At 47.4% G+C, this 27,648-nt stretch overlaps 1 protein-coding gene across 1 annotated transcript; it reads left to right on the top strand.

Annotated features, from left to right (window-relative positions):
- On the top strand, positions 1 to 27,647 carry zmp:0000001082 (integrin alpha-D). The gene is made up of 32 exons (XM_068750913.1): positions 1 to 49; positions 1,423 to 1,737; positions 4,171 to 4,288; positions 4,871 to 4,959; positions 5,076 to 5,158; positions 5,480 to 5,594; positions 5,658 to 5,788; positions 5,862 to 6,004; positions 6,127 to 6,277; positions 6,510 to 6,645; positions 6,719 to 6,792; positions 6,940 to 7,057; positions 13,281 to 13,423; positions 17,812 to 17,958; positions 18,046 to 18,243; positions 18,633 to 18,763; positions 19,041 to 19,198; positions 19,268 to 19,434; positions 21,439 to 21,555; positions 22,014 to 22,084; positions 22,162 to 22,303; positions 25,099 to 25,191; positions 25,277 to 25,356; positions 25,447 to 25,527; positions 25,606 to 25,681; positions 26,007 to 26,114; positions 26,202 to 26,243; positions 26,336 to 26,461; positions 26,927 to 27,037; positions 27,116 to 27,166; positions 27,269 to 27,379; positions 27,460 to 27,647. The coding sequence occupies exons 1-32, from the start codon at positions 1 to 3 to the stop codon at positions 27,613 to 27,615; spliced, it is 3,831 nt and encodes a 1,276-aa protein (XP_068607014.1). The 3' UTR covers positions 27,616 to 27,647.
- Position 27,648: the final 1 nt, after the last annotated feature.

Below are 27,648 nucleotides of genomic sequence, written 5' to 3' on the forward strand. Positions count from 1 at the left end.
ATGGATGCGGACGGCTGCACCTTCCTGCTGGCCTACGCAGTGACTTTAGGTAAGATTTATCCATTCCTTTATTATGTTAGTGCTTTATGTGTGGGGAAACCTGCAGTGCTGCAAGCCACGATAGTCAGATTACGAACAGGAACAGACACTGCCAAAAAGACTATATATATCTACGTTCTTTAAATTAAGCAGCATAGACTTTCAAAGTTTTTACAAACGCTTAAGTTGTATACAGCTGGTCCTCCCTTCGTTTAACAAAGACCTTTCTGAATGTAAAAGTGTTCCCGACAGCCAATCGGTTCGAGTACACACAGTATGCACAGTAGAAATGGGTTATACATCAAATAGGAACCTTTTATTGCGACGCAGAGTCGTGGTCAGCGGTTCCGTCGTGCACGAGAACACACGGAGGCTTCTGGGTTCCCGTCCCACGCTGGCAGCCAGGCTCGAGTGATTCGTGGTTGGGAACCGTTTAGCAGCATTAGCAGCCAGGAGAAAGCTTATCCTGGGTCTACAGGGCGAGACCACGACCTCACCTGAGCCAGTCGGACCACCCATCCCTGCTCTTGACCCCTGCATACACCCCCCTCAGGAGAACTGTAAAACCTGGCTTGATGGTGCTTCCAAGCGGCTGCAGGACTGTTTTACAACAGACGGGGAAGTTTCTGACCATCCAGCGCTGGATGTTTTCACTGACAGTGTCCGGGACTCCGGGTCTACCCCAACCAGAAGCCCTGATGACCAGGACCAGGATTTTCAACCTGTCCCTGTCCCAGTCCCTGCCCAAAAATGACTGGCCTTAAAGACTCGGCCGGTAGCCCTGACCCCAGTGGTGATGAAGTGTTGTAAAAACTGGTCCGAGATCACATCACTGGACTCCTTACACCCTTCCTAGACCCACACCAGTCTGCCTACCGTCCACAGAGGACGCTGTGGCCACTCCCCCCCCATGCTGCACTGTCCCACCTGGAGCAGCAGGGGAGCTACGCCCGGCTGCTCCAGGTGGACTGTAGCTCGGCGTTCAACACGATTCTCCCTCACAGACTGATGACCAAGCTGGAGGACCTCAGGCTTCCACTCCGATGACACCACGGTGGTGGGGCTCATTCTGGGGGGGGGGGGGAATCTGCCTGCAGGGAGGAGGTGGAGCAGCTGACGGTGAGGTGCAAGGAGAACAACCTGCTCCTAAACACATCTAAGACCAAAGAGCTTATCATTAACGGGGAGTGTGTGGAGAGGGGGGCAGACTTCCGCTTCCTGGGGGCCCGCATGGAGGAGGGCCTGACCTGGGGGGGCGACCCCCCACTGAGAACGGCCCAGCAGAGACCTCTACTTCCTACGAGTGCTCAGCAAGAACAACATCACAGACTGCTGGTCTCCTTTTAGCGCTGCTCTATTGAGAGCATTTTAACGTCGCCCCAGAGGGCCCAAACATCGGCTGCACCCGCCCCCCACTGGAGGACCTTTACGGCTGCACCCGCCCCCCACTGGAGGACCTTTACGGCTGCACCCGCCCCCCATTGGAGGACCTGCACGGCTGCACCCTCCCCCCACTGGAGGACCTTTACGGCTGCACCCTCCCCCCACTGGAGGACCTTTACGGCTGCACCCTCCCCCCACTGGAGGACCTTTACGGCTGCACCCTCCCCCCACTGGAGGACCTGCACGGCCGGACCCTCCCCCCACTGGAGGACCTGCACGGCTGCACCCTCCCCCCACTGGAGGACCTTTACGGCTGCACCCTCCCCCCACTGGAGGACCTTTACGGCTGCACCCTCCCCCCACTGGAGGACCTGCACGGCTGCACCCTCCCCCCACTGGAGGACCTTTACGGCTGCACCCTCCCCCCACTGGAGGACCTTTACGGCTGCACCCTCCCCCCACTGGAGGACCTGCACGGCCGGACCCTCCCCCCACTGGAGGACCTGCACGGCCGGACCCTCCCCCCACTGGAGGACCTGCACGGCTGCACCCTCCCCCCACTGGAGGACCTTTACGGCTGCACCCTCCCCCCACTGGAGGACCTGCACGGCCGGACCCTCCCCCCACTGGAGGACCTGCACGGCTGCACCCTCCCCCCACTGGAGGACCTGCACGGCTGCTGGTGTCTGAAAAGGGCTCAGAAGATCATCGGCGACTCTTTCCATCATGGCCACAGTCTGGTTGAGATGTTGTCATCAGGAAGACGGTCCAGGAGCATCAAAGGCTTGATTCTAAACAGCTTTTATCCGACGGCAGTGAGGACCCTGAACGCAGCACAGGCTTGATTCTAAACAGCTTTTATCCGACGGCAGTGAGGACCCTGAACGCAGCACAGGCTTGATTCTAAACAGCTTCTATCCGACGGCAGTGAGGACCCTGAACGCAGCACAGGCTTGATTCTAAACAGCTTCTATCCGACGGCAGTGAGGACCCTGAACGCAGCACAGGCTTGATTCTGAACAGCTTCTATCCGACGGCAGTGAGGACCCTGAACGCAGCACAGGCTTGATTCTAAACAGCTTCTATCCGACGGCAGTGAGGACCCTGAACGCAGCACAGGCTTGATTCTAAACAGCTTCTATCCGACGGCAGTGAGGACCCTGAACGCAGCACAGGCTTGATTCTAAACAGCTTCTATCCGACGGCAGTGAGGACCCTGAACGCAGCACAGGCTTGATTCTAAACAGCTTCTATCCGACGGCAGTGAGGACCCTGAACGCAGCACAGGCTTGATTCTAAACAGCTTCTATCCGACGGCAGTGAGGACCCTGAACGCAGCACAGGCTTGATTCTAAACAGCTTCTATCCGACGGCAGTGAGGACCCTGAACGCAGCACAGGCTTGATTCTAAACAGCTTCTATCCGACGGCAGTGAGGACCCTGAACGCAGCACAGGCTTGATTCTAAACAGCTTCTATCCGACGGCAGTGAGGACCCTGAACGCAGCACAGGCTTGATTCTAAACAGCTTCTATCCGACGGCAGTGAGGACCCTGAACGCAGCACAGGCTTGATTCTAAACAGCTTCTATCCGACGGCAGTGAGGACCCTGAACGCAGCACAGGCTTGATTCTGAACAGCTTCCATCCGACGGCAGTGAGGACCCTGAACGCAGCACAGGCTTGATTCTGAACAGCTTCCATCCGACGGCAGTGAGGACCCTGAACGCAGCACAGGCTTGATTCTAAACAGCTTCTATCCGACGGCAGTGAGGACCCTGAACGCAGCACAGGCTTGATTCTAAACAGCTTCTATCCGACGGCAGTGAGGACCCTGAACGCAGCACAGGCTTGATTCTAAACAGCTTCTATCCGACGGCAGTGACGACCCTGAACGCAGCACAGGCTTGATTCTAAACAGCTTCTATCCGACGGCAGTGAGGACCCTGAACGCAGCACAGGCTTGATTTAAATGACAGTATATTTTTTTCTTATTCTATTTTCTCTTCTGTGGATGTATGAGTGAATGTTTGCTACCATTTTAATCTCGTTGTACAACGTACACTGACAATAAAAGAGTTCTATTTCTATTTCTTAAATTACACGCTGATTGCATCAAAACCGTTCAGTCACAACCAGAACTCTGTGTGGAACAAACTGTGAATGACTTCATCACTTTCACACTAAATTACAAGTCAGCCAGAGTCCGACACCTGCTGGACAGGAAACTGTTTGAAGCACGTTAAATATCAAATTAAAGAATAATCCTTCAAACAGCTGATCTCAGCTTGCAGATGAAAGCAGGCGGTGCTTTCTGTGGGACCTTCATCCCGTGAAGACGAGTCCTTCTCTGTCTGTGTCATCAAGGTGTTTCCCGTGTTGGGAGAGTTTTTTTGGTGTGACTTTTGGAGGTGAGATGCGTGTTGCTAATTAAAAGGTCTGTCATTAACAATTTAATATATGGCCTGGAAGGGTGTCACCCAAACCCCCCCAGGGATCACTGGTCCTCAGGTGCACTGTTCCAGGCCCCCGGTCACAGATCGTCTCTGTGGAGATTCGGCAGTGAGGATGAAAATATCTTGTCAATTACGGAAAGCAAATGTGGTGGAGAATAAATGTCGGTGACAGATTACTCACTCGTCTTTAACGTCACCATTAGCATGTGTTATTAACCAACTGGAAGCCACTCCCTGCTGTTATTACATTAAGGGTCACAAAACTGAATGTGTGAACCTTTTCCCACATTGCAGTCATCCCAGTTTCCTTGGGTTTCAACATTGACACAAGAGATCCTGGGATCTATACTGGACAACGAAAAGATTTCTTTGGCTACAAAGTGCTTCAGTTCATGTCTGGCACAAATAAAGGGTAAGTTTGACTTCAACTGGAAATGGAGCTAAGACACAGAAGTCAGAGGCAGCCATGATGAAGACGCGTTAGCCTTCCTCAAGGGTCCTATTATTTCATGAACTCTTTACTTTGAAAATACGGGTAAAGCTCTTTATATTATGCGTTTGGCTTACACTCCGAGTCGTATTACCTCATCTGAAACTTGGCTTAACAATTATATTTCTGATCATGATATTCGTATAGATAACTACAAACATTACAGATCTGATAGGGGCTCAAGGGGGCGGCTACCTACGTAGCATCACATTTCAATTCACAACTTCTGGTTTTCAGTACGCACTTTGAAAAATCACTATCAAAATCACACTTCAGAAAATAAACAATTAATTATTGGAAATATTTATAGACCTCCTCATTCCCCCAAAATATATCAAGTGTATCTTCCTTAGATTGTAAAAAGGACTGCCACCCACTAGCGGACTAGCCACCCGGAGCTCGGGCCCATGTCCCCCCCCCCCCAAGGTGTTGGTTCCGGGGGAGAACTGCGTCCTGTTAGCTCCTTCCAGCCTGGTTTGATTTGCTGTTGCTATGGCTTCACAGGATCGTTGTTACTGCACCGCTCTTCAATGGATCTGGGGCAGTATGCGTCCCTGAAACCCTCCAGGACAAGCACTGCTTCAGCCGTGGAGGTACCGTACAGGCCCGTCCTCATACACAACTTACAAGTGAAAGTTTCTAACACTGACAAAACAGGAAATGCAAAATGGAAGCATCAGAAAATGCTGATGAAATCCTACTCTTTCAGAGATTTCACACAAAAATTCATCGATACCGATCAAGCACTTTGGACTGTCGATAGCTGAGGACTCCCTGCGCTCCCAGTTCACTGTAAGAAAATCCTGTCATCCTGTCATACTGGCAAGCCCACGAAGGCAGGGGTTCCCAACCGGGGTGCTAACCTTGGATTAGACAATTTAGCCAAAGCAAATCAACACATGTTGATTATAATCAGTTGAAATAAATGCCATTCTTTTCCTGCCAGAGGCTTTTGTTGCTCAAATTTAGTCTGAATTGCATTCTTCATCTTCATATGAGATATTTGACTTTTACAGAAGGAACGTTTTCTCAGGGTGCGAGGCATAAACAAGGTTGGGAACCCCTGATCTAAGGCCTGTAAAACATTTTAATGGCCGTTTTGTTTGTCTCCAGGTTTGCAGTCCGAGTGTCGTCCATGAGTGTAATGAGAACTCCTATCTGAACAGCGTGTGCTTCACCTTAACGCACACGCTGCAGGAAATCTCTGTGTTCACACCTTCCTTCCAAGGTGAGACCTTTCCCCACTGTGTGGGGTCGGTGAAGTCTTTTTAACTAATGTTCTTTCCTTCAGAATGCACAAAAAAGACGGTGGACCTTGTGTTTCTGTTTGATGGCTCAAGGAGTATGAGTGAAGACGAATTCAACAAAAATAAAGCTTTCATTGTGGATATAATGAAAAGCCTTCGGAACACGTCAATCAAGGTCAGTGCAGCGTCACTGCACTCAACGGTGGGTTGGTCCCGTGATACACGATGTCGTCTGCTTTTCTTTTCAGTTTGCAGCAGTTCAGTTCTCTACAAATTACAGGAAGGTTTTTGACTTCAGTGATTACCAAGCTGGCAATGCGCTTGCTGAACTAGACACTGAAAGCCACATGAAAGGTCTTACCAACACACACGGAGCACTCAAATTTGTGTTGTAAGTTTATCACAGACTGTTCTGGTACCATTAGAACTAAATGAAGTGCAGTGGAGGATTCTAACATGTTCATTTAGCCTGATTTATTTTGATGAGCCTTGAAAATGCTACCTTTGTTTCAGGGAACAAATCCTTGAAAACCCAGGCGCAGGCGCTTCTCCCAATGCAACTCAAGTTCTTGTGATGATCACAGATGGAGATCCCAGCGATACCGACAGCCATGGCATCATTCAGCGCTACGATGACAAAAGCATCATCCGTGTTGTCATTGGGGTGAGTCCGATAGATTCTTGGGGTCGCTTCTGATCATGGAAAGCAGATTAGTCTTCAGAGAACATTCTTGCTCCAGATATATACGTATTACAATGTCACAAATCCTTGCTCCGGGATACTGGCGCTGCTGGAATTGAACCACCAACCCTGTGCTTTTACCTCAGCCACAGAAGCCCCAGTATATCTAGTCCCATGTTGGAGGAAATGACATCGTACTAATCTCTGGTTTCAGGTTAAACATGTTGAGCTGAAAAGGTTTATGAACATTGCTTCAAACCCCAAAGAAAAAAATATCTTCAAAATTGAGAACTATGATGGACTCACTGGAATCCTGGAAAACCTGCAGAAAAGGATCTTTGGAATGGAAGGTGTTGCTCATCCTTTTATTGAATGGCTGTTCTTATTTTCTGCCCCTTACAATCATCACATGTTCTGTCCTAGGCTTCAAAGTGGCTCGGGCTGGAAACATGACCAATGAAATGTCCCAGGCTGGTTTCAGCGCCGCGTTTTACAAGGTGAGGAATAAAACACGGACAGGACTACCGTCTATCAGGTGAAGCTGATCCACGTAATAGAGGTCAACGCTTTTACCTTTCATAAAACATTGGGCTTGATTGTTCAGTGATTCCCGTCAACACTCCAGTCCGAGCTTCTCTCCACAGGATACCTTGATTCTGGGCTCAGTGGGGTCCAACAGCTGGCGTGGTTCTCTCCAAGAGAGTCCTCAACAAAAACCAACACAAATGACTGATCCACTAATGCAGATGGACTCATACATGGGTAAAAAGAAAAGATCTGTTTAAAGTGTTTCATTGATATTTTAAATGTACACTACTGTTCAAAGGTTTGGGGTCACCCAGAGACCATTCAAAGGTTTGGGGTCACCCAGAGACCATTCAAAGGTTTGGGGTCACCCAGAGACCGTTGGAAGGTTTGGGGTCACCCAGAGACCGTTCAAAGGTTTGGGGTCACCCAGAGACCGTTCAAAGGTTTGGGGTCACCCAGAGACCATTCAAAGGTTTGGGGTCACCCAGAGACCGTTCAAAGGTTTGGGGTCACCCAGAGACCATTCAAAGGTTTGGGGTCACCCAGAGACCGTTCAAAGGTTTGGGGTCACCCAGAGACCGTTGGAAGGTTTGGGGTCACCCAGAGACCGTTGGAAGGTTTGGGGTCACCCAGAGACCATTCAAAGGTTTGGGGTCACCCAGAGACCGTTGGAAGGTTCCATTGGAAGGTTTGGGGTCACCCAGAGACCGTTGGAAGATTTGGGGTCACCCAGAGACCGTTCAAAGGTTTGGGGTCACCCAGAAACCGTTGGAAGGTTCCGTTGGAAGGTTTGGGGTCGCCCGGAGACCGTTGGAAGGTTCCATTGGAAGGTTTGGGGTCGCCCGGAGACCGTTGGAAGGTTTGGGGTCACCCAGAGACCGTTCAAAGGTTTGGGGTCACCCAGAGACCGTTGGAAGGTTTGGGGTCACCCAGAGACCATTCAAAGGTTTGGGGTCACCCAGAGACCGTTGGAAGGTTTGGGGTCGCCCGGAGACCGTTGGAAGGTTTGGGGTCACCCAGAGACCGTTCAAAGTTTTGGGGTCACCCAGAGACCGTTGGAAGGTTTGGGGTCACCCAGAGACCGTTCAAAGGTTTGGGGTCACCCAGAGACCGTTGGAAGGTTCCGTTGGAAGGTTTGGGGTCGCCCGGAGACCGTTGGAAGGTTTGGGGTCACCCAGAGACCGTTCAAAGGTTTGGGGTCACCCAGAGACCAGTGGAAGGTTTGGGGTCACCCAGAAACCGTTGGAAGGTTTGGGGTCACCCAGAGACCGTTGGAAGGTTCCATTGGAAGGTTTGGGGTCGCCCGGAGACCGTTGGAAGGTTTGGGGTCACCCAGAGACCGTTGGAAGGTTTGGGGTCACCCAGAGACCATTCAAAGGTTTGGGGTCACCCAGAGACCGTTGGAAGGTTCCATTGGAAGGTTTGGGGTCGCCCGGAGACCGTTGGAAGGTTTGGGGTCACCCAGAGACCGTTGGAAGGTTTGGGGTCACCCAGAGACCGTTCAAAGGTTTGGGGTTACCCAGAGACCGTTGGAAGGTTTGGGGTCACCCAGAGACCGTTGGAAGGTTTGGGGTCGCCCAGGTCAGCTCCATCGCTTCTCTCAGCAGCCCCTCTGTGTTCAGCGGTGCTAGCATCACTGCAGGGTTTTGACGCAATGATCAACACATTGGACCTTCAGAACCCTGCAGTGATGCTGCTGGAGATGGACCTCTGGACGCTGATGCAGATGCTGCAGCAAGAACCAGACATCTGCAGCTGGAAGAGTCGTTTAGCACGTTAGCACGTTAGCACGTTAGCAACGCCGACAGAGTATTTCTGAGTTGTTTAAAGGTCCCATATTCTACCGTTTCTCCACAAGTTAACGTCCCAGTCTTTAGTCAAAACAGCAAACAAATGCTGCAGGACAGCGTCCCTCATTTCTGTCTCAAACAGATGCTGCAGGACAGCGTCCCTCTTTTCTGTCTCAAACAGATGCTGCAGGACAGCGTCCCTCTTTTCTGTCTCAAACAGATGCTGCAGGACAGCGTCCCTCATTTCTGTCTCTAACAGATGCTGCAGGACAGCGTCCCTCATTTCTGTCTCAAACAGATGCTGCAGGACAGCGTCCCTCTTTTCTGTCTCAAACAGATGCTGCAGGACAGCGTCCCTCTTTTCTGTCTCAAACAGATGCTGCAGGACAGCGTCCCTCATTTCTGTCTCACACAGATGCTGCAGGACAGCGTCCCCCATTCCTGTCTCAAGCCTCTCTGTCAGAAACGCTCCAAACCCGGAAGCAAAAGTATGTTCACGTTACCATGGTAACCTGTGAGGTGACGTTTTTAGCACACACTAAATCATTTTTGCCAATTTTCACCGGAACATTACCATAAAAAGTCAACTTTATCCACTCTGTATGGCGTGCCGTTCAGGAACTTATTATATATATATATCAAAAGTGAGGTCTGAGAATATGGACCGAACTCTGGAATATATATTTTGATATATATATTCAGAAATTTCCATATATATATTCAGAGATTTCAATTCAGAAATTTCCCGGTCGGGGAGCCAGATCGATTTTGTGTCATTAATAGAGTCAGCTCGAAATCGAGTGCCGGCAATCCTCAGTGAGGAGATAATGAACGCCCTGAGACAAACCCACAAACTCTTAGACAGGATGTTTGACTGTATTTGTACTGTAATACATGCTACTGTTTGACTGTACTTGTACTGTAATACATGCTACTGTTTGACTGTACTTGTACTGTAATACATGCTACTCTTTGACTGTACTTGTACTGTAATACATGCTACTGTTTGACTGTACTTGTACTGTAATACATGCTACTGTTTGACTGTATTTGTGAGTCACGTGATGGGGTCGAAGCTGCAGAACACTTTTGAATCCAGTCCCCAGTCCACATTCACCGGGGCGTTCATTACCTCCTCACTAGATTTCGAGCTGACTCGCTCAGTGATCCTCGTCTAGTAACGACACAAGAAGCAGCGCCGTGATGAAGATGATGATGATGAATATATGTTAGAGTACAAGTACAGTCACACAGTAGCATGTGTAGCAGCCCTCGGCGTCGAATGCTTCCGTTATTTTAATCAAGCACCGTGAGACTCGCTCTGCTCACCAAGCGGTGCAAACTCATAAACCGTCGTAGCGCTTTTCTCTCGTGCGGCGACTAATTGTGCAACGTGTCCGTTTCTCTGCGTTTGGCGTGCCGACAGCTGTTCGTCACGCCCCCTGCTGGCCAAACTGCTCCGGCTTTATACGGCGCTATGCATGTTCCGGGGCAGGCAGCTTCGACCCCATCACGTGACTCGTCGCGTGTCAGACGGACACTTACAGCATGTATTACAGTACAAGTACAGTCAAACAGTAGCATGTATTACAGTACAAGTACAGTCAAACAGTAGCATGTATTACAGTACAAATACAGTCAAACAGTAGCATGTATTACAGTACAAATACAGTCAAACAGTAGCATGTATTACAGTACAAGTACAGTCACACAGGAGCATGTATTACAGTACAAGTACAGTCACACAGTAGCATGTATTACAGTACAAGTACAGTCAAACAGTAGCATGTATTACAGTACAAATACAGTCAAACAGTAGCATGTATTACAGTACCAGTACAGTCACACAGGAGCATGTATTACAGTACAAATACAGTCAAACAGTAGCATGTATTACAGTACAAGTACAGTCAAACAGTAGCATGTATTACAGTACAAATACAGTCAAACAGTAGCATGTATTACAGTACAAGTACAGTCAAACAGTAGCATGTATTACAGTACAAATACAGTCAAACAGTAGCATGTATTACAGTACAAGTACAGTCACACAGTAGCATGTATTACAGTACAAGTACAGTCAAACAGTAGCATGTATTACAGTACAAATACAGTCAAACAGTAGCATGTATTACAGTACAAGTACAGTCAAACAGTAGCATGTATTACAGTACAAATACAGTCAAACAGTAGCATGTATTACAGTACAAGTACAGTCACACAGTAGCATGTATTACAGTACAAGTACAGTCAAACAGTAGCATGTATTACAGTACAAGTACAGTCAAACAGTAGCATGTATTACAGTACAAATACAGTCAAACAGTAGCATGTATTACAGTACAAGTACAGTCACACAGTAGCATGTATTACAGTACAAGTACAGTCAAACAGTAGCATGTATTACAGTACAAATACAGTCAAACAGTAGCATGTATTACAGTACAAATACAGTCAAACAGTAGCATGTATTACAGTACAAGTACAGTCACACAATAGCATGTATTACAGTACAAGTACAGTCAAACAGTAGCATGTATTACAGTACAAGTACAGTCACACAGTAGAATGTATTACAGTACAAGTACAGTCAAACAGTAGCATGTATTACAGTACAAATACAGTCAAACAGTAGCATGTATTACAGTACAAGTACAGTCACACAGTAGCATGTATTACAGTACAAATACAGTCAAACAGTAGCATGTATTACAGTACAAGTACAGTCACACAGGAGCATGTATTACAGTACAAGTACAGTCACACAGTAGCATGTATTACAGTACAAGTACAGTCAAACAGTAGCATGTATTACAGTACAAATACAGTCAAACAGTAGCATGTATTACAGTACCAGTACAGTCACACAGGAGCATGTATTACAGTACAAATACAGTCAAACAGTAGCATGTATTACAGTACAAGTACAGTCAAACAGTAGCATGTATTACAGTACAAATACAGTCAAACAGTAGCATGTATTACAGTACAAGTACAGTCAAACAGTAGCATGTATTACAGTACAAATACAGTCAAACAGTAGCATGTATTACAGTACAAGTACAGTCACACAGTAGCATGTATTACAGTACAAGTACAGTCAAACAGTAGCATGTATTACAGTACAAATACAGTCAAACAGTAGCATGTATTACAGTACAAGTACAGTCAAACAGTAGCATGTATTACAGTACAAGTACAGTCAAACAGTAGCATGTATTACAGTACAAATACAGTCAAACAGTAGCATGTATTACAGTACAAGTACAGTCACACAGTAGCATGTATTACAGTACAAGTACAGTCAAACAGTAGCATGTATTACAGTACAAGTACAGTCAAACAGTAGCATGTATTACAGTACAAATACAGTCAAACAGTAGCATGTATTACAGTACAAGTACAGTCACACAGTAGCATGTATTACAGTACAAGTACAGTCAAACAGTAGCATGTATTACAGTACAAATACAGTCAAACAGTAGCATGTATTACAGTACAAATACAGTCAAACAGTAGCATGTATTACAGTACAAGTACAGTCACACAATAGCATGTATTACAGTACAAGTACAGTCAAACAGTAGCATGTATTACAGTACAAGTACAGTCACACAGTAGAATGTATTACAGTACAAGTACAGTCAAACAGTAGCATGTATTACAGTACAAATACAGTCAAACAGTAGCATGTATTACAGTACAAGTACAGTCACACAGTAGCATGTATTACAGTACAAATACAGTCAAACATCCTGTCTCAGAGTTCATTATCTCCTCACTGAGGATTGCCGGCACTCGATTTCGAGCTGACTCTATTAATGACACAAGATCGATCTGGCTCCCCGACCGGGAAATTTCTGAATTGAAATCTCTGAATATATATATGGAAATCTGTCCCTCTCTGTCCGTCTCTGTCTGTCCGTCTGTCTATCTCTGTCCATCTCTGTCCATCTCTGTCCGTTTCTGTCCATCTCTGTCCGTCTCTGTCTGTCCATCTGTCTATCTCTGTCCATCTCTGTCCATCTCTGTCCATCTCTGTCTGTCTCTGTCTGTCTCTGTCCGTCTGTCTATCTCTGTCTGTCTCTGTCTGTCTCTGTCCGTCTCTGTCTGTCTCCCGCTCCATAAAGCGTCTCGTTCAAAGTGTTTACCAAACACGAAAACATTTCGCCGGAACATTACCACCAAAAATAAACTTTATGCAGGGAAAATGCCGTAGAGCGTGGACGGGCAGAATGCAGACACAGGGACGCACGCACATCTTGTGCACGTTTCCCCCTCCTGATGTCAGAAGGGGAGCGATTTCTTCCAGAAAGGATCGACTTGATTTAGCTGTTGGCTTGATAAGGACCCAAACCCTCCATCATAGTGTAGAAACATGGGGAAAGTGAGTTTTCCATAATATGGGACCTTTAAAGTTATCATTTAGAAAATAATTAGTGCTTTTCCTTCAAAAATAAGGACATTTCTAAGTGACCCCAAACTTTTGACCGGTAGTGTATCTTTTGTAATAAACATGCACGTAATTAAATAACCTCTTTTTTCATTCTATGGTTAAAATGTGTAGATGTATCATAAATACAGAAAATGGGTAGGTCAAATATCCATAGGCCATTTCTACCACCCAGTATAGAACACTGTTGAAATGATAGCCTGGCTGGTTGCAGGATATTCCACTTGTGTTGGAGAGAAGGATAAGGCCCGCCTGTACTTCACCGGTGCTCCGAGGTTTGAGCACATTGGACGGGTCGTCCTTTTCAGTGGTGATGGGGAGGAGTGGACTGTAGCTCAAACAATCAATGGCCATCAGGTTGGTTTAAAAGCCGTCGCTAATGAAGGTCTTTCTGTATTCCTTTCGTGTTTAGGACATTTCTAATGAAAGTTGTTTTTACTTGGAGACTTTCTAAATGAGAAGACCTCCAGATTTACACCTGCTGTAAAAGTATTCACTTTAGTCACAATAACAAGCTTAAACACTGCTTAATGTTTAGTGGTTTCTTCAGTTTTGAAGCAATATCAAGCTCTGCTCTGGAATATTTTTTCATTCATTGCAAACCCTTTTACTCCCCGCGCGAGTTCGCTTCATTCATCCTGGCAGCTGTTTACATCCCGCCGGCCGCCGACGTGCACGAGGCTCAAAGTGCACTCGCGGAAAAGATTTTATGTTTGGAGCGGACCTTCCCTGATTCTCTTGTTATTGTTCTTGGTGACTTTAACAAGGGAAATCTGAGCCAGGAACTACCCAAATATAGACAGTTTATGAAATGCCCCACCAGAGAGGAGAACACGCTGGACCATTGCTACACGACGGTGGGCGGGGCCTATCGCGCTGTGCAACATGCTGCCCTCGGACTGTCAGACCACGTGGTCATCCACCTCATCCCAGCATACAGAGACTGAAGCTTGCTAAACCTGTAGCAAGCACAACCAAGATCTGGACTGGTGAGGCTGTTGAGGAGCTCCGCTCGTGTTTGGAGACGACAGACTGGGACATATTTAGGGCTGCTACGGATAACCTGGACGAGGACACGGACACGGTGACCTCATGGATCAGCTACAATGAGGAGCGCATTGTACCAACGCGCAGCAGGGTGAGTTACGCTAACGACAAGCCCTGGTTCACGCCGAAGCTCAGCCAGATCAGACGTGTGAGAGAGGAGCGGAGACAGAGACAGCTACAAGGAGGTGAAGTACAGGTTTAGCAGGGAGCTGAAGAATGCTAAATCAGTATATTCACGCAGACTCCAGCAGCAGTTCTCTGCCAACGACCCTGGGGGGGGCATTACCAACGACAAGCCCAAAGCCCCCCGAGCTCTGAACGACCTGCCGCTTGCCCAGCGCTTAAACATGCACTACTGCCGCTTTGACCAACCAGCCCCCCACACCCCTCCAGTCACCCCCTCCTCCACCCACAACATCGAGGGAAACCCGCCAAATGCCTCCATAGACTCTCCCCCCACCCCCACTGTCCTCTGCATCCAGGAGCAGGATGTGCACAGACAGTTCACAAAGCTGAACCCCCGTAAAGCTGCGGGGCCGGACAATGTTCCCCCCCCCATCCTGAAACATTGTGCCAGTGAGCTGACTTCACAGACATCTTTAACTCCTCCCTGGAGTCCTGTCATGTTCCAGCCTGCTTCAAGTCCTCCACCATTGTCCCTGTCCCCAAGAAGCCGAGGATCACAGGACTTAATGACTACAGACCGATAGCGCTGACATCTGTAGTCAGGAAGTCTTTTGAGCGCCTGGTTCTCCACCACCTGAAGACCCTCACCGCCCCCCTCCTGGACCCGCTGCAGTTCGCCTACCGAGCCAACAGGTCTGTAGACGACGCAGTCAATCTGGCCCTCCACTTCATCCTGCAGCATCTGGACTCTCCAGGAACCTACGCCAGGATCCTGTTTGTGGACTTCAGCTCTGCGTTCAACACCATCCTCCCGGGACTGCTCCAGGACAAGCTGCTCCAGCTCGACGTGCCCGACTCCCTCTGCTGGTGGATCACCGACTTCCTGACGGAGCGGAGGCAGCATGTGGGGCTGGGGTCTACGGTCTCGGACACCCTGACTATCAGCACTGGATCCCCCCAGGGCTGTGTACTTTCCCCCTGGCTCTTCTCCCTGTACACCAACTGCTGCACCTCCAGCCATCAGTCCGTCAAACTGATTAAGTTTGCAGACGACACCACCCTCATCGGGCTCATCTCGGACGGTGATGAGTCGGCCTATAGGAGGGAGGTGGACCGGCTGGTGTCCTGGTGTAGCAGCAACAACCTGGAGCTGAACAGCCAGAAAACAGTGGAGATGATTGTCGACTTCAGGAAAGTCACAGCCCCACCGCCCCCCCTCGCCCTCACAGACTCCCCTACCCCCGTCTCCATCGTGGACTCTTTCCGCTTCCTGGGCACCACCATCACCCGGGACCTCAAGTGGGAGCCGACCATCAGCTCCCTCATCAAGAAGGCTCAGCAGAGGATGTACTTCCTGCGGCAGCTGAGGAAACTCAAGCTGCCGACCCAGATGTTGGTGCAGTTCTACACCTCCATTGTGGAGTCCGTCCTCACCTCCTCCATCACCGTGTGGTACGCTGGCGCCACCACCAGGGACAGACACAGACTGCAGCGTATTGTACGTGCTGCGGAGAAGGTGATTGGCTGCAAGCTGCCATCGCTCCAGGACCTGTATGTCTCCAGGACTCGGAGGCGTGCAGGTCGGATCACAGCCGACCCTTCTCACCCTGGACATGGACTCTTTGACCCTCTCCCCTCAGGCAGGAGGCTACGGTCCATCCGGACCAGAACCTCCCGCCACAAGAACAGCTTCTTTCCCTCAGCCGTAAGACTAATGAACACTTAATAATTCTGTCCTGGACTCCTGAATACAACTTGCACTGTTCCATTTGCACTGCGTGATGACGCTAGTTTACTGCTGCTAGTACACATCTGTGTAACCACTCCGGCTGCTGTTGATGTCTGTACCTGTATGGTCTTTGTATTTTGTATTTAGTCATTAATGTTAGATGTAGCACGACTTCACCGAGCAACGTTCCTAGTCTGTGAACCCTCACTGACAATGGCAATAAACCACTTCTGATTCTGATTCTGATTCTGAAGTGTGCTGCATCCATCTGAAAGACCTTTTACAATTTCTGTCTTCTCAGAATCAGTTAAATCTCTTTTTTGGCCCATTTTGGGGAGGAAAAGAGCTTAATAACTATGCACACCTTGATATATGGTGTTGATCTCCTTAGGCCACACCCTCCCTCATTACACAAATACACATCCCCTAATGTGCTTAAATCACATTCAGGTTTGTACAGCTTGGAGCTGGAAAATATGCTTAAAACTTTTGATATGGTCAAAATACTGACTTGCCCTGACCTTTCCGTCTAATACGCCCACATTACCTAGTACAGTGATTTTCAACCTTTTCTGAGCCGCGGCACATTTTATCAATTTACCGGTACAAAATCCTGGGGCACACCGCCAACCAAAATGACACTCTTACAGAGTACATATAATATAATATCGTTTTTTAATGTATTTATACTTAGTGGTTAACCTGGGGCTGTTTGGATGAACACAAAATGGATATCCTGCAGTAATGGTAGAAAGACACACACGAAGCTCTTCCTCAACAGCTCTCAGTCTCTCTCTGTTTTTAGTTTTTATCGCCGTCCAGCTGAGAAGCTCAGCTCACAGATATGTGGTTGAAAACGGGAGCAATGTCAGAATAGCTTTGTTGGCTAGAATGGGGAACTCCTTAGCAACAGATAACCAGAAACGGTCCAAAGGAAGATCAGCAAAGTTTAGCTTTAAACCACCATCTTGTTTCAGTTCAGAGTTCCTCTTGCTCCAGGTCCTTCCAGCACCGGATGCTGAGCTTTGTGGGTCCCGAACCCAGTCAAGGCATTCCGTGGAGGCTGAATAGAAATAAAATGACAACTTCTCCTCAAGAGTTTTCAAATGTGGGCCAATCACCTCGCTCATTGCAGCAGTGTGGCCATCATGCAGTTCCTCAGTGAGTAGGAACATCGAGGTATTTTTTTCTGTTTTTCTGAAATAATGAGATCAATTTATAAGAATTTTTTTTTCTCTGTTTTTAGAGGCAATTGTTTTTCGATTTTGTGATAAATTTTTTTTAAACGTTTTTCTGAATTGAAATTCACTTTTATTTTCATCTTGGTTTAAAACATTGGGAAATACTCTACTGTCTGTAGGGCTGCTCTGGGAAATACACATTTTAAACTTTTTTTCCTCTGAAGTTATCTTAGAAATTCAGGAAAACTGAAACTATTTTGTTTTCAGTGAATGCAATCAGCTTCCATACGTTTGTCAGAAAGACTTTAAGTTCCTCTTGCAGCTCGTACACATGGGCCAGCACTTTGCAGCGCAACAGCCACCGGACCTCTGTTAGCGTAGCACTAACTTTTGGAACACCACTCGTGACGTCATCACGTTCTGTCTGCTTTGCCATTGAACACAATGCATTTCCATCCATTTTGGTCAAATACTGTCTGAGTGTCTGAGCTGTCACTTTCCGGGGGGCAGGAGGGGGCGTGTTCGTTCAGCATAGTTCGTTGTCATTTTGCATTGTGATGAGAAATGCTGCATGTTGCAGCTTTATGTCTGTGGAGGAGAGGAAGCCACAGAACTTCCTTGCACTTGTGCCATTTCCACGCTGAAGTATGTGCACGTTTCAGATTGGGTCGTATTTTGGTGCAGAGCTGTGTGCAGTAGATGTAAACTCAGATGGCAGCACTGATTTCCTGCTGGTGGGAGCGCCGCTGTTTTACTGGCCTCAGGACAGAGGAGAAGGCCAGATATACGTCTACAGACTGACTGAAGAGGTGGGACCCCATTCAGCAGTGGAGCTTTAAGGAGGCTACAGAAGGAGGGACAGAACTGATCCATTTGTTCATTTTACATTTGCATAGATTAAACTGAGAAGTGAACTGAATGTGACAGTATCATCCATGGGGAGGTTTGGCACCAGCATATCCAGTCTAGCTGATGTGAATGGAGATGAGCTCCGAGATGTTGCTGTTGGAGCGCCCCTCGAGGACGATAACAGGGGGGCGGTGTATTTGTTCCTTGGGGATAGGCAACGAGGAATACGTTGCACTTTCAGTCAGGTAAGACAACCAATTTGTGTTCTAACTACAGCTACTACTACAGCTTTGGTCACCGTGGTGATGAAAGCAGCAACACTTTGCAAACAAGGTCCACTTAAAAGTTGTGGCAAGACAAAAAAAAGCCAGTATATCCGGGTGGAATTAGGCCCTCCAGTGAGTTCACATCAATTCAAGTCATGTACCTAGTGCCACATATACACAGCATATACTATCAAGGTACCTTCCAAGAAGACCCGGTCTAGACAGCAGCCCAATAGTCGCCCACTAGAACAACACGGAAGCAGAGGGAGAAACCTCCTGCAGATCCGACAGTCAAGGGGCGCCGAGCCTCTATTGGACTGGTTGGGCTGAGAGAGAGAGTGTGTGATATTTTTTATTTGTTATTTCAGAGAATCACAGGACGGGAACTTGATCTGGGGCTGAGATTCTTTGGCCAAGCCATTGATGGGAGAATCGACCTTGGACAGGATGGACTGCTCGATATGGTGGTGGGGTCACAGGGCATGGCTGTTGTCTTGAGGTATAACTAATGTGTCCAACATTCATGTAAACGTGTTCACCTTGGCCTCTCAAAGCCAGACAGTACCAGAACCAATTGGATCGAAAGGATCAAACGTTGCCCATGTGACCCTCAAAAATGACCTCCATCCATCCATGGTTGAACAAACTGGAGGAGCAAAATGAAATCATGGGCTGTTGTTTTTACTTATCTCACATGCATTAATTATCCTGTAGGGGGAAACACATGCACAAGTTGTAGACATTTATTTTGTACCTTTTTGATGAATATCTTTCAGGTCCAGACCTGTCTTCAGTGTTCAGGTCCACCTGTCTTTTCGACCTGAACAGGTTCGTACTGACAAAATTGACTGTCTGGGAAACACAGGTGGCCATTTACCAACGGTAACATTGACTGCCTGCTTTCACGTGGTAGAAACGACTCGGAGCAAAGCAGGTGAGTCAGTATTGTGGTTCATTGGAAGCTCCTGATGCTCACCGCTAACCTTCCTTCCTGTTTGTGCAGAGGTCCAGAGCTCGGCACTGAATATCTCATACATGCTCAATGTGGATCCCACGAGACAAACACACCGAGGTTTCTTCAGTCAGAACGACCACAAAGCGAGGACGCTTACGTCTGCCCTGGAGCTGAGGAATGAGGACACCTGCTCCGACCACACCCTCTACATTCCGGTGAGATTCTTACCTCCGCTGAGGAGGTTCTGTAGGTAGGTAGGTAGGTAGATTGGACCCCGTAGGTAAATTCTTCTTCACTGACTGAACATCAACAACATCATCACAGACAACAAGCAACACAACATTGAGAAGACAAAGACAAAGCAGTAACAGACAGACGGGCCGATCAGGGATCGCCGCAGGCACCGGGCTTTACCCGAGTCGGGCCCTTCTGAACACAGGGAACGTCCAGAACGCTAACGGACGGACAAACGGACGAGCTGTTTGTCCGTCCGTTAGGAACATCCCAACGCAACAGGAGGTCGAGGAAGGAGCAGACGACAACAGACAGAGGAGCAGGAAGGAGCAGACGACAACAGACAGAGGAGCAGGAAGGAGCAGACGACAACAGACAGAGGAGCAGGAAGGAGCAGACGACAACAGACAGAGGAGCAGGAAGGAGCAGACGACAACAGACAGAGGAGCAGGAAGGAGCAGACGACAACAGACAGAGGAGCAGGAAGGAGCAGACGACAACAGACAGGTGGAGCAGGAAGGAGCAGGCGACAACAGACAGGTGGAGCAGGAAGGAGCAGACGACAACAGACAGGTGGAGCAGGAAGGAGCAGACGACAACAGACAGGTGGAGCAGGAAGGAGCAGACGACAACAGACAGAGGAGCAGGAAGGAGCAGACGACAACAGACAGGTGGAGCAGGAAGGAGCAGACGACAACAGACAGAGGAACAGGAAGGAGCAGGCGACAACAGACAGGTGGAGCAGGAAGGAGCAGACGACAACAGACAGAGGAGCAGGAAGGAGCAGACGACAACAGACAGAGGAGCAGGAAGGAGCAGACGACAACAGACAGGTGGAGCAGGAAGGAGCAGGCGACAACAGACAGGTGGAGCAGGAAGGAGCAGACGACAACAGACAGGTGGAGCAGGAATGAGCAGACGACAACAGACAGGTGGAGCAGGAAGGAGCAGACGACAACAGACAGGTGGAGCAGGAAGGAGCAGACGACAACAGACAGGTGGAGCAGGAAGGAGCAGGCGACAACAGACAGGTGGAGCAGGAAGGAGCAGACGACAACAGACAGAGGAGCAGGAAGGAGCAGACGACAACAGACAGGTGGAGCAGGAAGGAGCAGACGACAACAGACAGGTGGAGCAGGAAGGAGCAGACGACAACAGACAGAGGAGCAGGAAGGAGCAGACGACAACAGACAGAGGAGCAGGAAGGAGCAGACGACAACAGACAGAGGAGCAGGAAGGAGCAGGCGACAACAGACAGGTGGAGCAGGAAGGAGCAGACAACAACAGACAGAGGAGCAGGAAGGAGCAGACGACAACAGACAGAGGAGCAGGAAGGAGCAGACGACAACAGACAGGTGGAGCAGGAAGGAGCAGGCGACAACAGACAGGTGGAGCAGGAAGGAGCAGACGACAACAGACAGGTGGAGCAGGAATGAGCAGACGACAACAGACAGGTGGAGCAGGAAGGAGCAGACGACAACAGACAGGTGGAGCAGGAAGGAGCAGACGACAACAGACAGAGGAGCAGGAAGGAGCAGACGACAACAGACAGGTGGAGCAGGAAGGAGCAGACGACAACAGACAGAGGAGCAGGAAGGAGCAGACGACAACAGACAGAGGAGCAGGAAGGAGCAGACGACAACAGACAGAGGAGCAGGAAGGAGCAGACGACAACAGACAGAGGAGCAGGAAGGAGCAGACGACAACAGACAGAGGAGCAGGAAGGAGCAGGCGACAACAGACAGGTGGAGCAGGAAGGAGCAGACGACAACAGACAGGAAGGAGCAGGCGACAGGTGGAGCAGGCAGACAGAAAAAGAACACTGGAAAATGAAATCAGAAAACACACTACTACAAAATAAAACAGGAAGTTATCCAAACTCAGCGGATTTACCTGCTGCTTCATTTTCATTTTTCTGATAAGCCGGTTCAGCGTTTCGTCATTGAGCTTAACATCAAAGCCACGTTTTCATTTGTGCCTGACAGAACTGTGTGAGAGACTCTTTATCACCCATCGTCATCAAGTTAAACTTTTCCCAAGACGCCAGTCAGCGAGCTGCAGCCGTCCTGAGCGTGGACAGCAAGAGGCAGGCTGTGGCTGAGGTAACGCGCTCAGGTGCAGCCCTCAGGTGTTTGTGTTCTTCAGCTACTGTATATTGCTGAGGGCTTTAAAATGGGTCCTGTTTTTAGGGCTTTGTTCATTTATCTTTAGGACACGTGCTCGTTTTAAACGGACAGCTTTCCTCAAAGCCAGCACCGTTTCAACAGCAAATCTAACAGCGGTTCATCTCTCACATGAACCACACACAATGTGCGTCCCCGTCAGCACATCTAGAGTCCGGTACCCGGTCCGTCACACTCAATGTGCTGTCCAGAGGAACACAAGTCAGCGTGGACGTGTCCTTTCCTGCGTCATGCAGGTCGCTGATAAGCTTTGAACTGTCATTAACACCAGCTCCATCCAGCAATCCTGCATTGTGTTCCTGTTATTAAAGTACCCGGTATATCACTTTTATTTTCTTGCTTTGTATTTTCAAGTATGATATCAAAATATTTTTCAGGTACCTTTTGAAAAGCAGTGTATGAAAAACGACACCTGCATTGCAGAACTCGAGGTGGACTTCAACTTCACGTATGTGTACGCGACAGAGACAGCGTCTTTCATATTAAAATCACATGTCAAAACGTAAGACTTCATCTCTCTCTTAGGACCTCAACATTATTGGTTGCGGAGGACAACTACTTCAGCCTGTCCGTCAAACTGTCCAATCACGGCGATGACTCGTATAACACCGTTCTCTCAGTGCACTATCCTCCGGGCCTCTCGTTCTCTAGGATGACTCTGACAGAGGTGATTTGAAACCTTTATATTCTAGAACCTTTAATGGGCGGCTGTGGACCAGTCGGTCGGTGGTTCGAATCCCAGCTCTGACTGTCTGCAGGTCGAAGTGTCCTTGGGCAAGACACTGAACCCCAAATTGCTCACAGCATGGCAGCAGTCGCCCACTGGAGGGTGAATGTGTGTGTGAATGGGTGAATGGGTGAATGTGAGGCCTCATGTAAAGCTTTGAGCACCGGAAAGGTGGAAAAAGCGCTTTAGAAGTGCAGAGCATTCAGCATTTACAGCACTTTGTCCCCAGACGCTCCACAGCAGGTCAAATGTGAAAGAAGGCTGATAAAAGACACGTCACTGCAGTGAGGGTAGAAGGTATGTGTGGAATGCAGCTAATTAGCATAATAAACCTCCCCGACCGATGCCACCAACACAGCCCGACTGCAACGACGTCACTTTAACTATGACTACGACTCAAGTCAGAGGGAGAACAGGTGGATGGAGAAAGGATAGATGGATAGATGGATAAAGGATAGATGGATAGATGGATAGATGGATAGATGGATAGAGGATAGATGGATAGATGGATAGATGGATAGATGGATAGATGGATAGAGGATAGATGGATAGATGATAGATGGATAGATGGATAGATGGATAGAGGATAGATGGATAGATGGATAGATGGATAGATGGATAGAGGATAGATGGATAGAGGATAGATGGATAGATGGATAGAGGATAGATGGATAGATGGATAGATGGATAGATGGATAGATGGATAGATGGATAGAGGATAGATGGATAGATGGATAGAGGATAGATGGATAGATGGATAGATGGATAGAGGATAGATGGATAGATGGATAGATGGATAGATGATAGATGGATAGATGGATAGATGGATAGATGGATAGATGGATAGAGGATAGATGGATAGATGGATAGATGGATAGATGGATAGATGGATAGAGGATAGAGGATAGATGGATAGATGGATAGATGGATAGATGGATAGAGGATAGATGGATAGATGGATAGATGGATAAAGGATAGATGGATAGATGGATAGATGGATAGAGGATAGATGGATAGATGGATAGATGGATAGATGGATAGAGGATAGATGGATAGATGGATAGAGGATAGATGGATAGATGGATAGATGGATAGATGGATAGAGGATAGATGGATAGATGGATAGATGGATAGAGGATAGATGGATAGATGGATAGATGGATAGATGGATAGAGGATAGATGGATAGATGGATAGATGGATAGATGGATAGATGGATAGAGGATAGATGGATAGATGATAGATGGATAGATGGATAGATGGATAGAGGATAGATGGATAGATGGATAGATGGATAGATGGATAGAGGATAGATGGATAGAGGATAGATGGATAGATGGATAGATGGATAGATGGATAGAGGATAGATGGATAGATGGATAGATGGATAGATGGATAGATGGATAGATGGATAGAGGATAGATGGATAGATGGATAGAGGATAGATGGATAGATGGATAGATGGATAGAGGATAGATGGATAGATGGATAGATGGATAGATGATAGATGGATAGATGGATAGATGGATAGATGGATAGATGGATAGAGGATAGATGGATAGATGGATAGATGGATAGATGGATAGATGGATAGAGGATAGAGGATAGATGGATAGATGGATAGATGGATAGATGGATAGAGGATAGATGGATAGATGGATAGATGGATAGATGGATAAAGGATAGATGGATAGATGGATAGATGGATAGAGGATAGATGGATAGATGGATAGATGGATAGATGGATAGAGGATAGATGGATAGATGGATAGAGGATAGATGGATAGATGGATAGATGGATAGATGGATAGAGGATAGATGGATAGATGGATAGATGGATAGATGGATAGAGGATAGATGGATAGATGGATAGATGGATAGATGGATAGATGGATAGATGGATAGAGGATAGATGGATAGATGGATAGATGGATAGATGGATAGATGGATAGATGGATAGAGGATAGATGGATAGATGGATAGATGATAGATGGATAGATGGATAGATGGATAGATGGATAGATGGATAGATGGATAGAGGATAGATGGATAGATGGATAAAGGATAGATGGATAGATGGATAGATGGATAGAGGATAGATGGATAGATGGATAGATGGATAGATGGATAGAGGATAGATGGATAGATGGATAGAGGATAGATGGATAGATGGATAGAGGATAGATGGATAGATGGATAGATGGATAGATGGATAGATGGATAGATGGATAGAGGATAGATGGATAGATGGATAAAGGATAGATGGATAGATGGATAGATGGATAGAGGATAGATGGATAGATGGATAGATGGATAGATGGATAGAGGATAGATGGATAGATGGATAGAGGATAGATGGATAGATGGATAGATGGATAGATGGATAGATGGATAGATGGATAGAGGATAGATGGATAGATGGATAGATGGAGCACCACTGTTCCATATAAAGACACTGATGACACAAACAGCTCCTACAGCCTCAAACATTTTTTAATCCTTTGCTTAAGTTATTCTTTTCAACGGGTGAAGTGTCTGGAGTGCAGGGACGTCAGTCAGGAACCCAGACTCAGTGACTGAAGTCTTTTACACAGGCTAAGCCCCTCCCCTCTCTGGAGGCTCTTTTTCTACCAATCTTATCGCCGCGCCGTCACCAAGGAACCTCTTGATCAGCTGCTCCACCAGACGAACTGAAATTGAGAAGCCTTTCTCCAGGTGAGCTTTTTCTTCAAACAGGCAACGAGACCGACGCTCTCCGTCTGCCGTGACGTCGACCCGGTCCGGACCGCGTGTGGGGTCAGCCTCCCGGTGTACCGCGGCGGCTCAGCTGTGAGTCACGCTGCACCAGCAGGGCAAACGTTTCAAATCAACTGTGAACCTTTGACCTTTAAAACCATGCATGTTTCCTGTGAAGGCATCTTTTAAAATCGGTTTTCTGATCACGACAAAGCACGAGTGGAATGAGACCGTTTCGTTCACCGTTAGCGGAAGCAGGTAGAGAATAACCGCATTTCCTGCGTCTTTCCATTTTTTACTGCCTGAAGTTTTCATATTTGGTATTAAGACATTTCTTTACATCCTCAGTGATAATACCAACTCCACCAGGATGAATTCCTTGACCAAAAGCATCCAAGTACAATTTGAAATTAAGATGGTAGTGACAGTGTAAGTACCCGTTTGCATAAACGTTGCTTTGTAACTGTTGATCTTAGCTTCCTGCCTTTGAACACGTGTTCTTTTCAGGAAGCAAGGCACCATCTCCTATCTGAACTTCACAACAGAGGATGCTGCACCTAAAAAAATGGTTGCTATATATAAGGTGCAGCAGCTTTCTATCGTAAACCAGTATTTATGAGACCACACTGACACCTCACTCCAGCGTTTTAGTGACTGAATGGATCAGATAAACACAATCCTCCATCAAGGTCAATAAGAGCTAATCAATCGTTTCACTTGGACAGAGTCCCGCCCCCATTTTCCGCTCATTCCGTTCGCCATGTGAAAACCAAAACACGTCAGTGTCTACGGATTACGCTAGGCTAAGCTAAAGGGCTACCGTACATTAGTTTTATGTTTAGCATGAGTGGTATCACACCTCTTAACCTATCAGAGGAGAGCATAACTGCTGTCACCACGACTCTCAGGTGGAGAATCCTGGCCTGAAGGCGTTTCCTGTCAGCGTGTCCCTGTTCTTCCCAACTCGATTAGAACATAAGTTTGAAATGAAGAACTATCAAGTCCTAGTCAAGCAGGTAACTTAGAAATTGCTACAACACCACATCTACATATGGTACTTATACTGCTGCTGTGTACAGAACTACAAATCCTCTTGCTTTTAGAACCAAACTCGATGTGCAGCCAGTACTGACATGAAGTCTGAAGTAAGGGAAACAGCTTTAGTATGAAAATATTCTAACTGATCCCGTCAAGGAAGTATAACCGTTAAATAAAACAAACTGTTACTGTGTTCCAGTACTGCTCAACAGAGAAATACTGCAAGATTGTAGCCTGCGACAGTTTCATCCTGGACAAAGAATCAACCACTGAGTTTCTCTTCTCAGGAGACGTACATTTTAGGGATCTCAAGCAGAATGCAGCGGTAGGTAAAAACTACATAAACTACATACACGGAAAACGTCCGTCGGGTCTCAGTCGTCCAGGTGGAGGTAAATCACGAAGAGTTCAATGGACTTGTTGAAGTTTGATTAATGATGTTTCGCCTTCAAGAGGCTTCTTCAGTTCTAAGAGACCGGTAGAGAGTTTAGATACAAAGAAGGGGCCGAAACCACCAAGGCAACCAGACCCCCCAGGAGCATTAGCATTTCCTTCATGAATGCTAACGCTCCCCGGCAGTCATGAAACCTGACTAACGAATCCCCATTAGCACCCACAAGGTGAAGGGTTGTTGACCCCCCCTCAGGTGAGCTCCTATGCAGAGATGCATGCAGGTTAGGGTGAGGAAGGCATCTTCTATTCTGCGCTTCACGAGTTACACAGAGTATATAACACAGGTACTTTTCAATGTGGAAAACATACGACGAAATGTCACGCTCTTGCTTTGCAGAATATCGCATTCCTCAAGCGATACACTGGAGACGGTGCAGAGGTTAAATTTAAAAGCTTTTTGCATGTCGCCTATGACAAGCAAAGGTATGTTCTGGATTCTCACAAAGAGGTACGCTCGACTCTGTCAAATATCATGTCAAAGTTTTTCATTGTACTCACTAACCGCAGAGGAAACGTGGTTTTATAGGAGAAAGCTGCTGAACTTGGATGGAGAGACAGCGACCCAACATTTAAATCGGTATTCAAGCTACTCACCAATATGCAAATATTTCATGCACAAAAGATTTCACATTCTCATTTAGATTTGCTTTCGTCCTTGGATATTATTTTCTGTCAACAGACTGAAGTTCGGGTTGAGTTGATTTTCCTCGCGGATCAACGGCTGATCATCTTAACAGGAGCTGGAATAGGATTCCTTATTCTGATCCTAATAACGATCCTCATGTTAAAGGTGAGAGCCAATGACCTCCTTTAAATCTGCACTGCTGTTACAAATGAATTTAACACGTTAACGACTTCTCTTCCGTCAAGTCGGGCTGCTTCAAGAGGAAAACGCTCGAGTATTACAAAGAGCAGGAGGAATCAGCGGCTCGTCAGAATGGCCGCCTAAGCCCCGCCCACCGCAGCTCTGACCCGCCCTCCGAGGAAGCGCTTCTGGACGGCGGCGGCACCGGACGAGTGGGCTGACGTGCAGTTTGGGACATTCACCCAGGCCCGAGT

This window comes from Brachionichthys hirsutus, chromosome 17 (genome assembly GCF_040956055.1).
Source record: "Brachionichthys hirsutus isolate HB-005 chromosome 17, CSIRO-AGI_Bhir_v1, whole genome shotgun sequence".
Taxonomy (NCBI): domain Eukaryota; kingdom Metazoa; phylum Chordata; class Actinopteri; order Lophiiformes; family Brachionichthyidae; genus Brachionichthys; species Brachionichthys hirsutus.

Bases quoted from the DNA above. Each gene is read 5' to 3' on its own strand.
- zmp:0000001082 (XM_068750913.1), top strand. From the start codon at position 1: ATGGATGCGGACGGCTGCACCTTCCTGCTGGCCTACGCAGTGACTTTA. The intron at 4,289-4,870 runs GTAAGTTTGACT...ATGGCTTCACAG, and splicing joins ATGTCTGGCACAAATAAAGG to GATCGTTGTTACTGCACCGC. The intron at 21,556-22,013 runs GTAACGCGCTCA...AATATTTTTCAG, and splicing joins AGAGGCAGGCTGTGGCTGAG to GTACCTTTTGAAAAGCAGTG.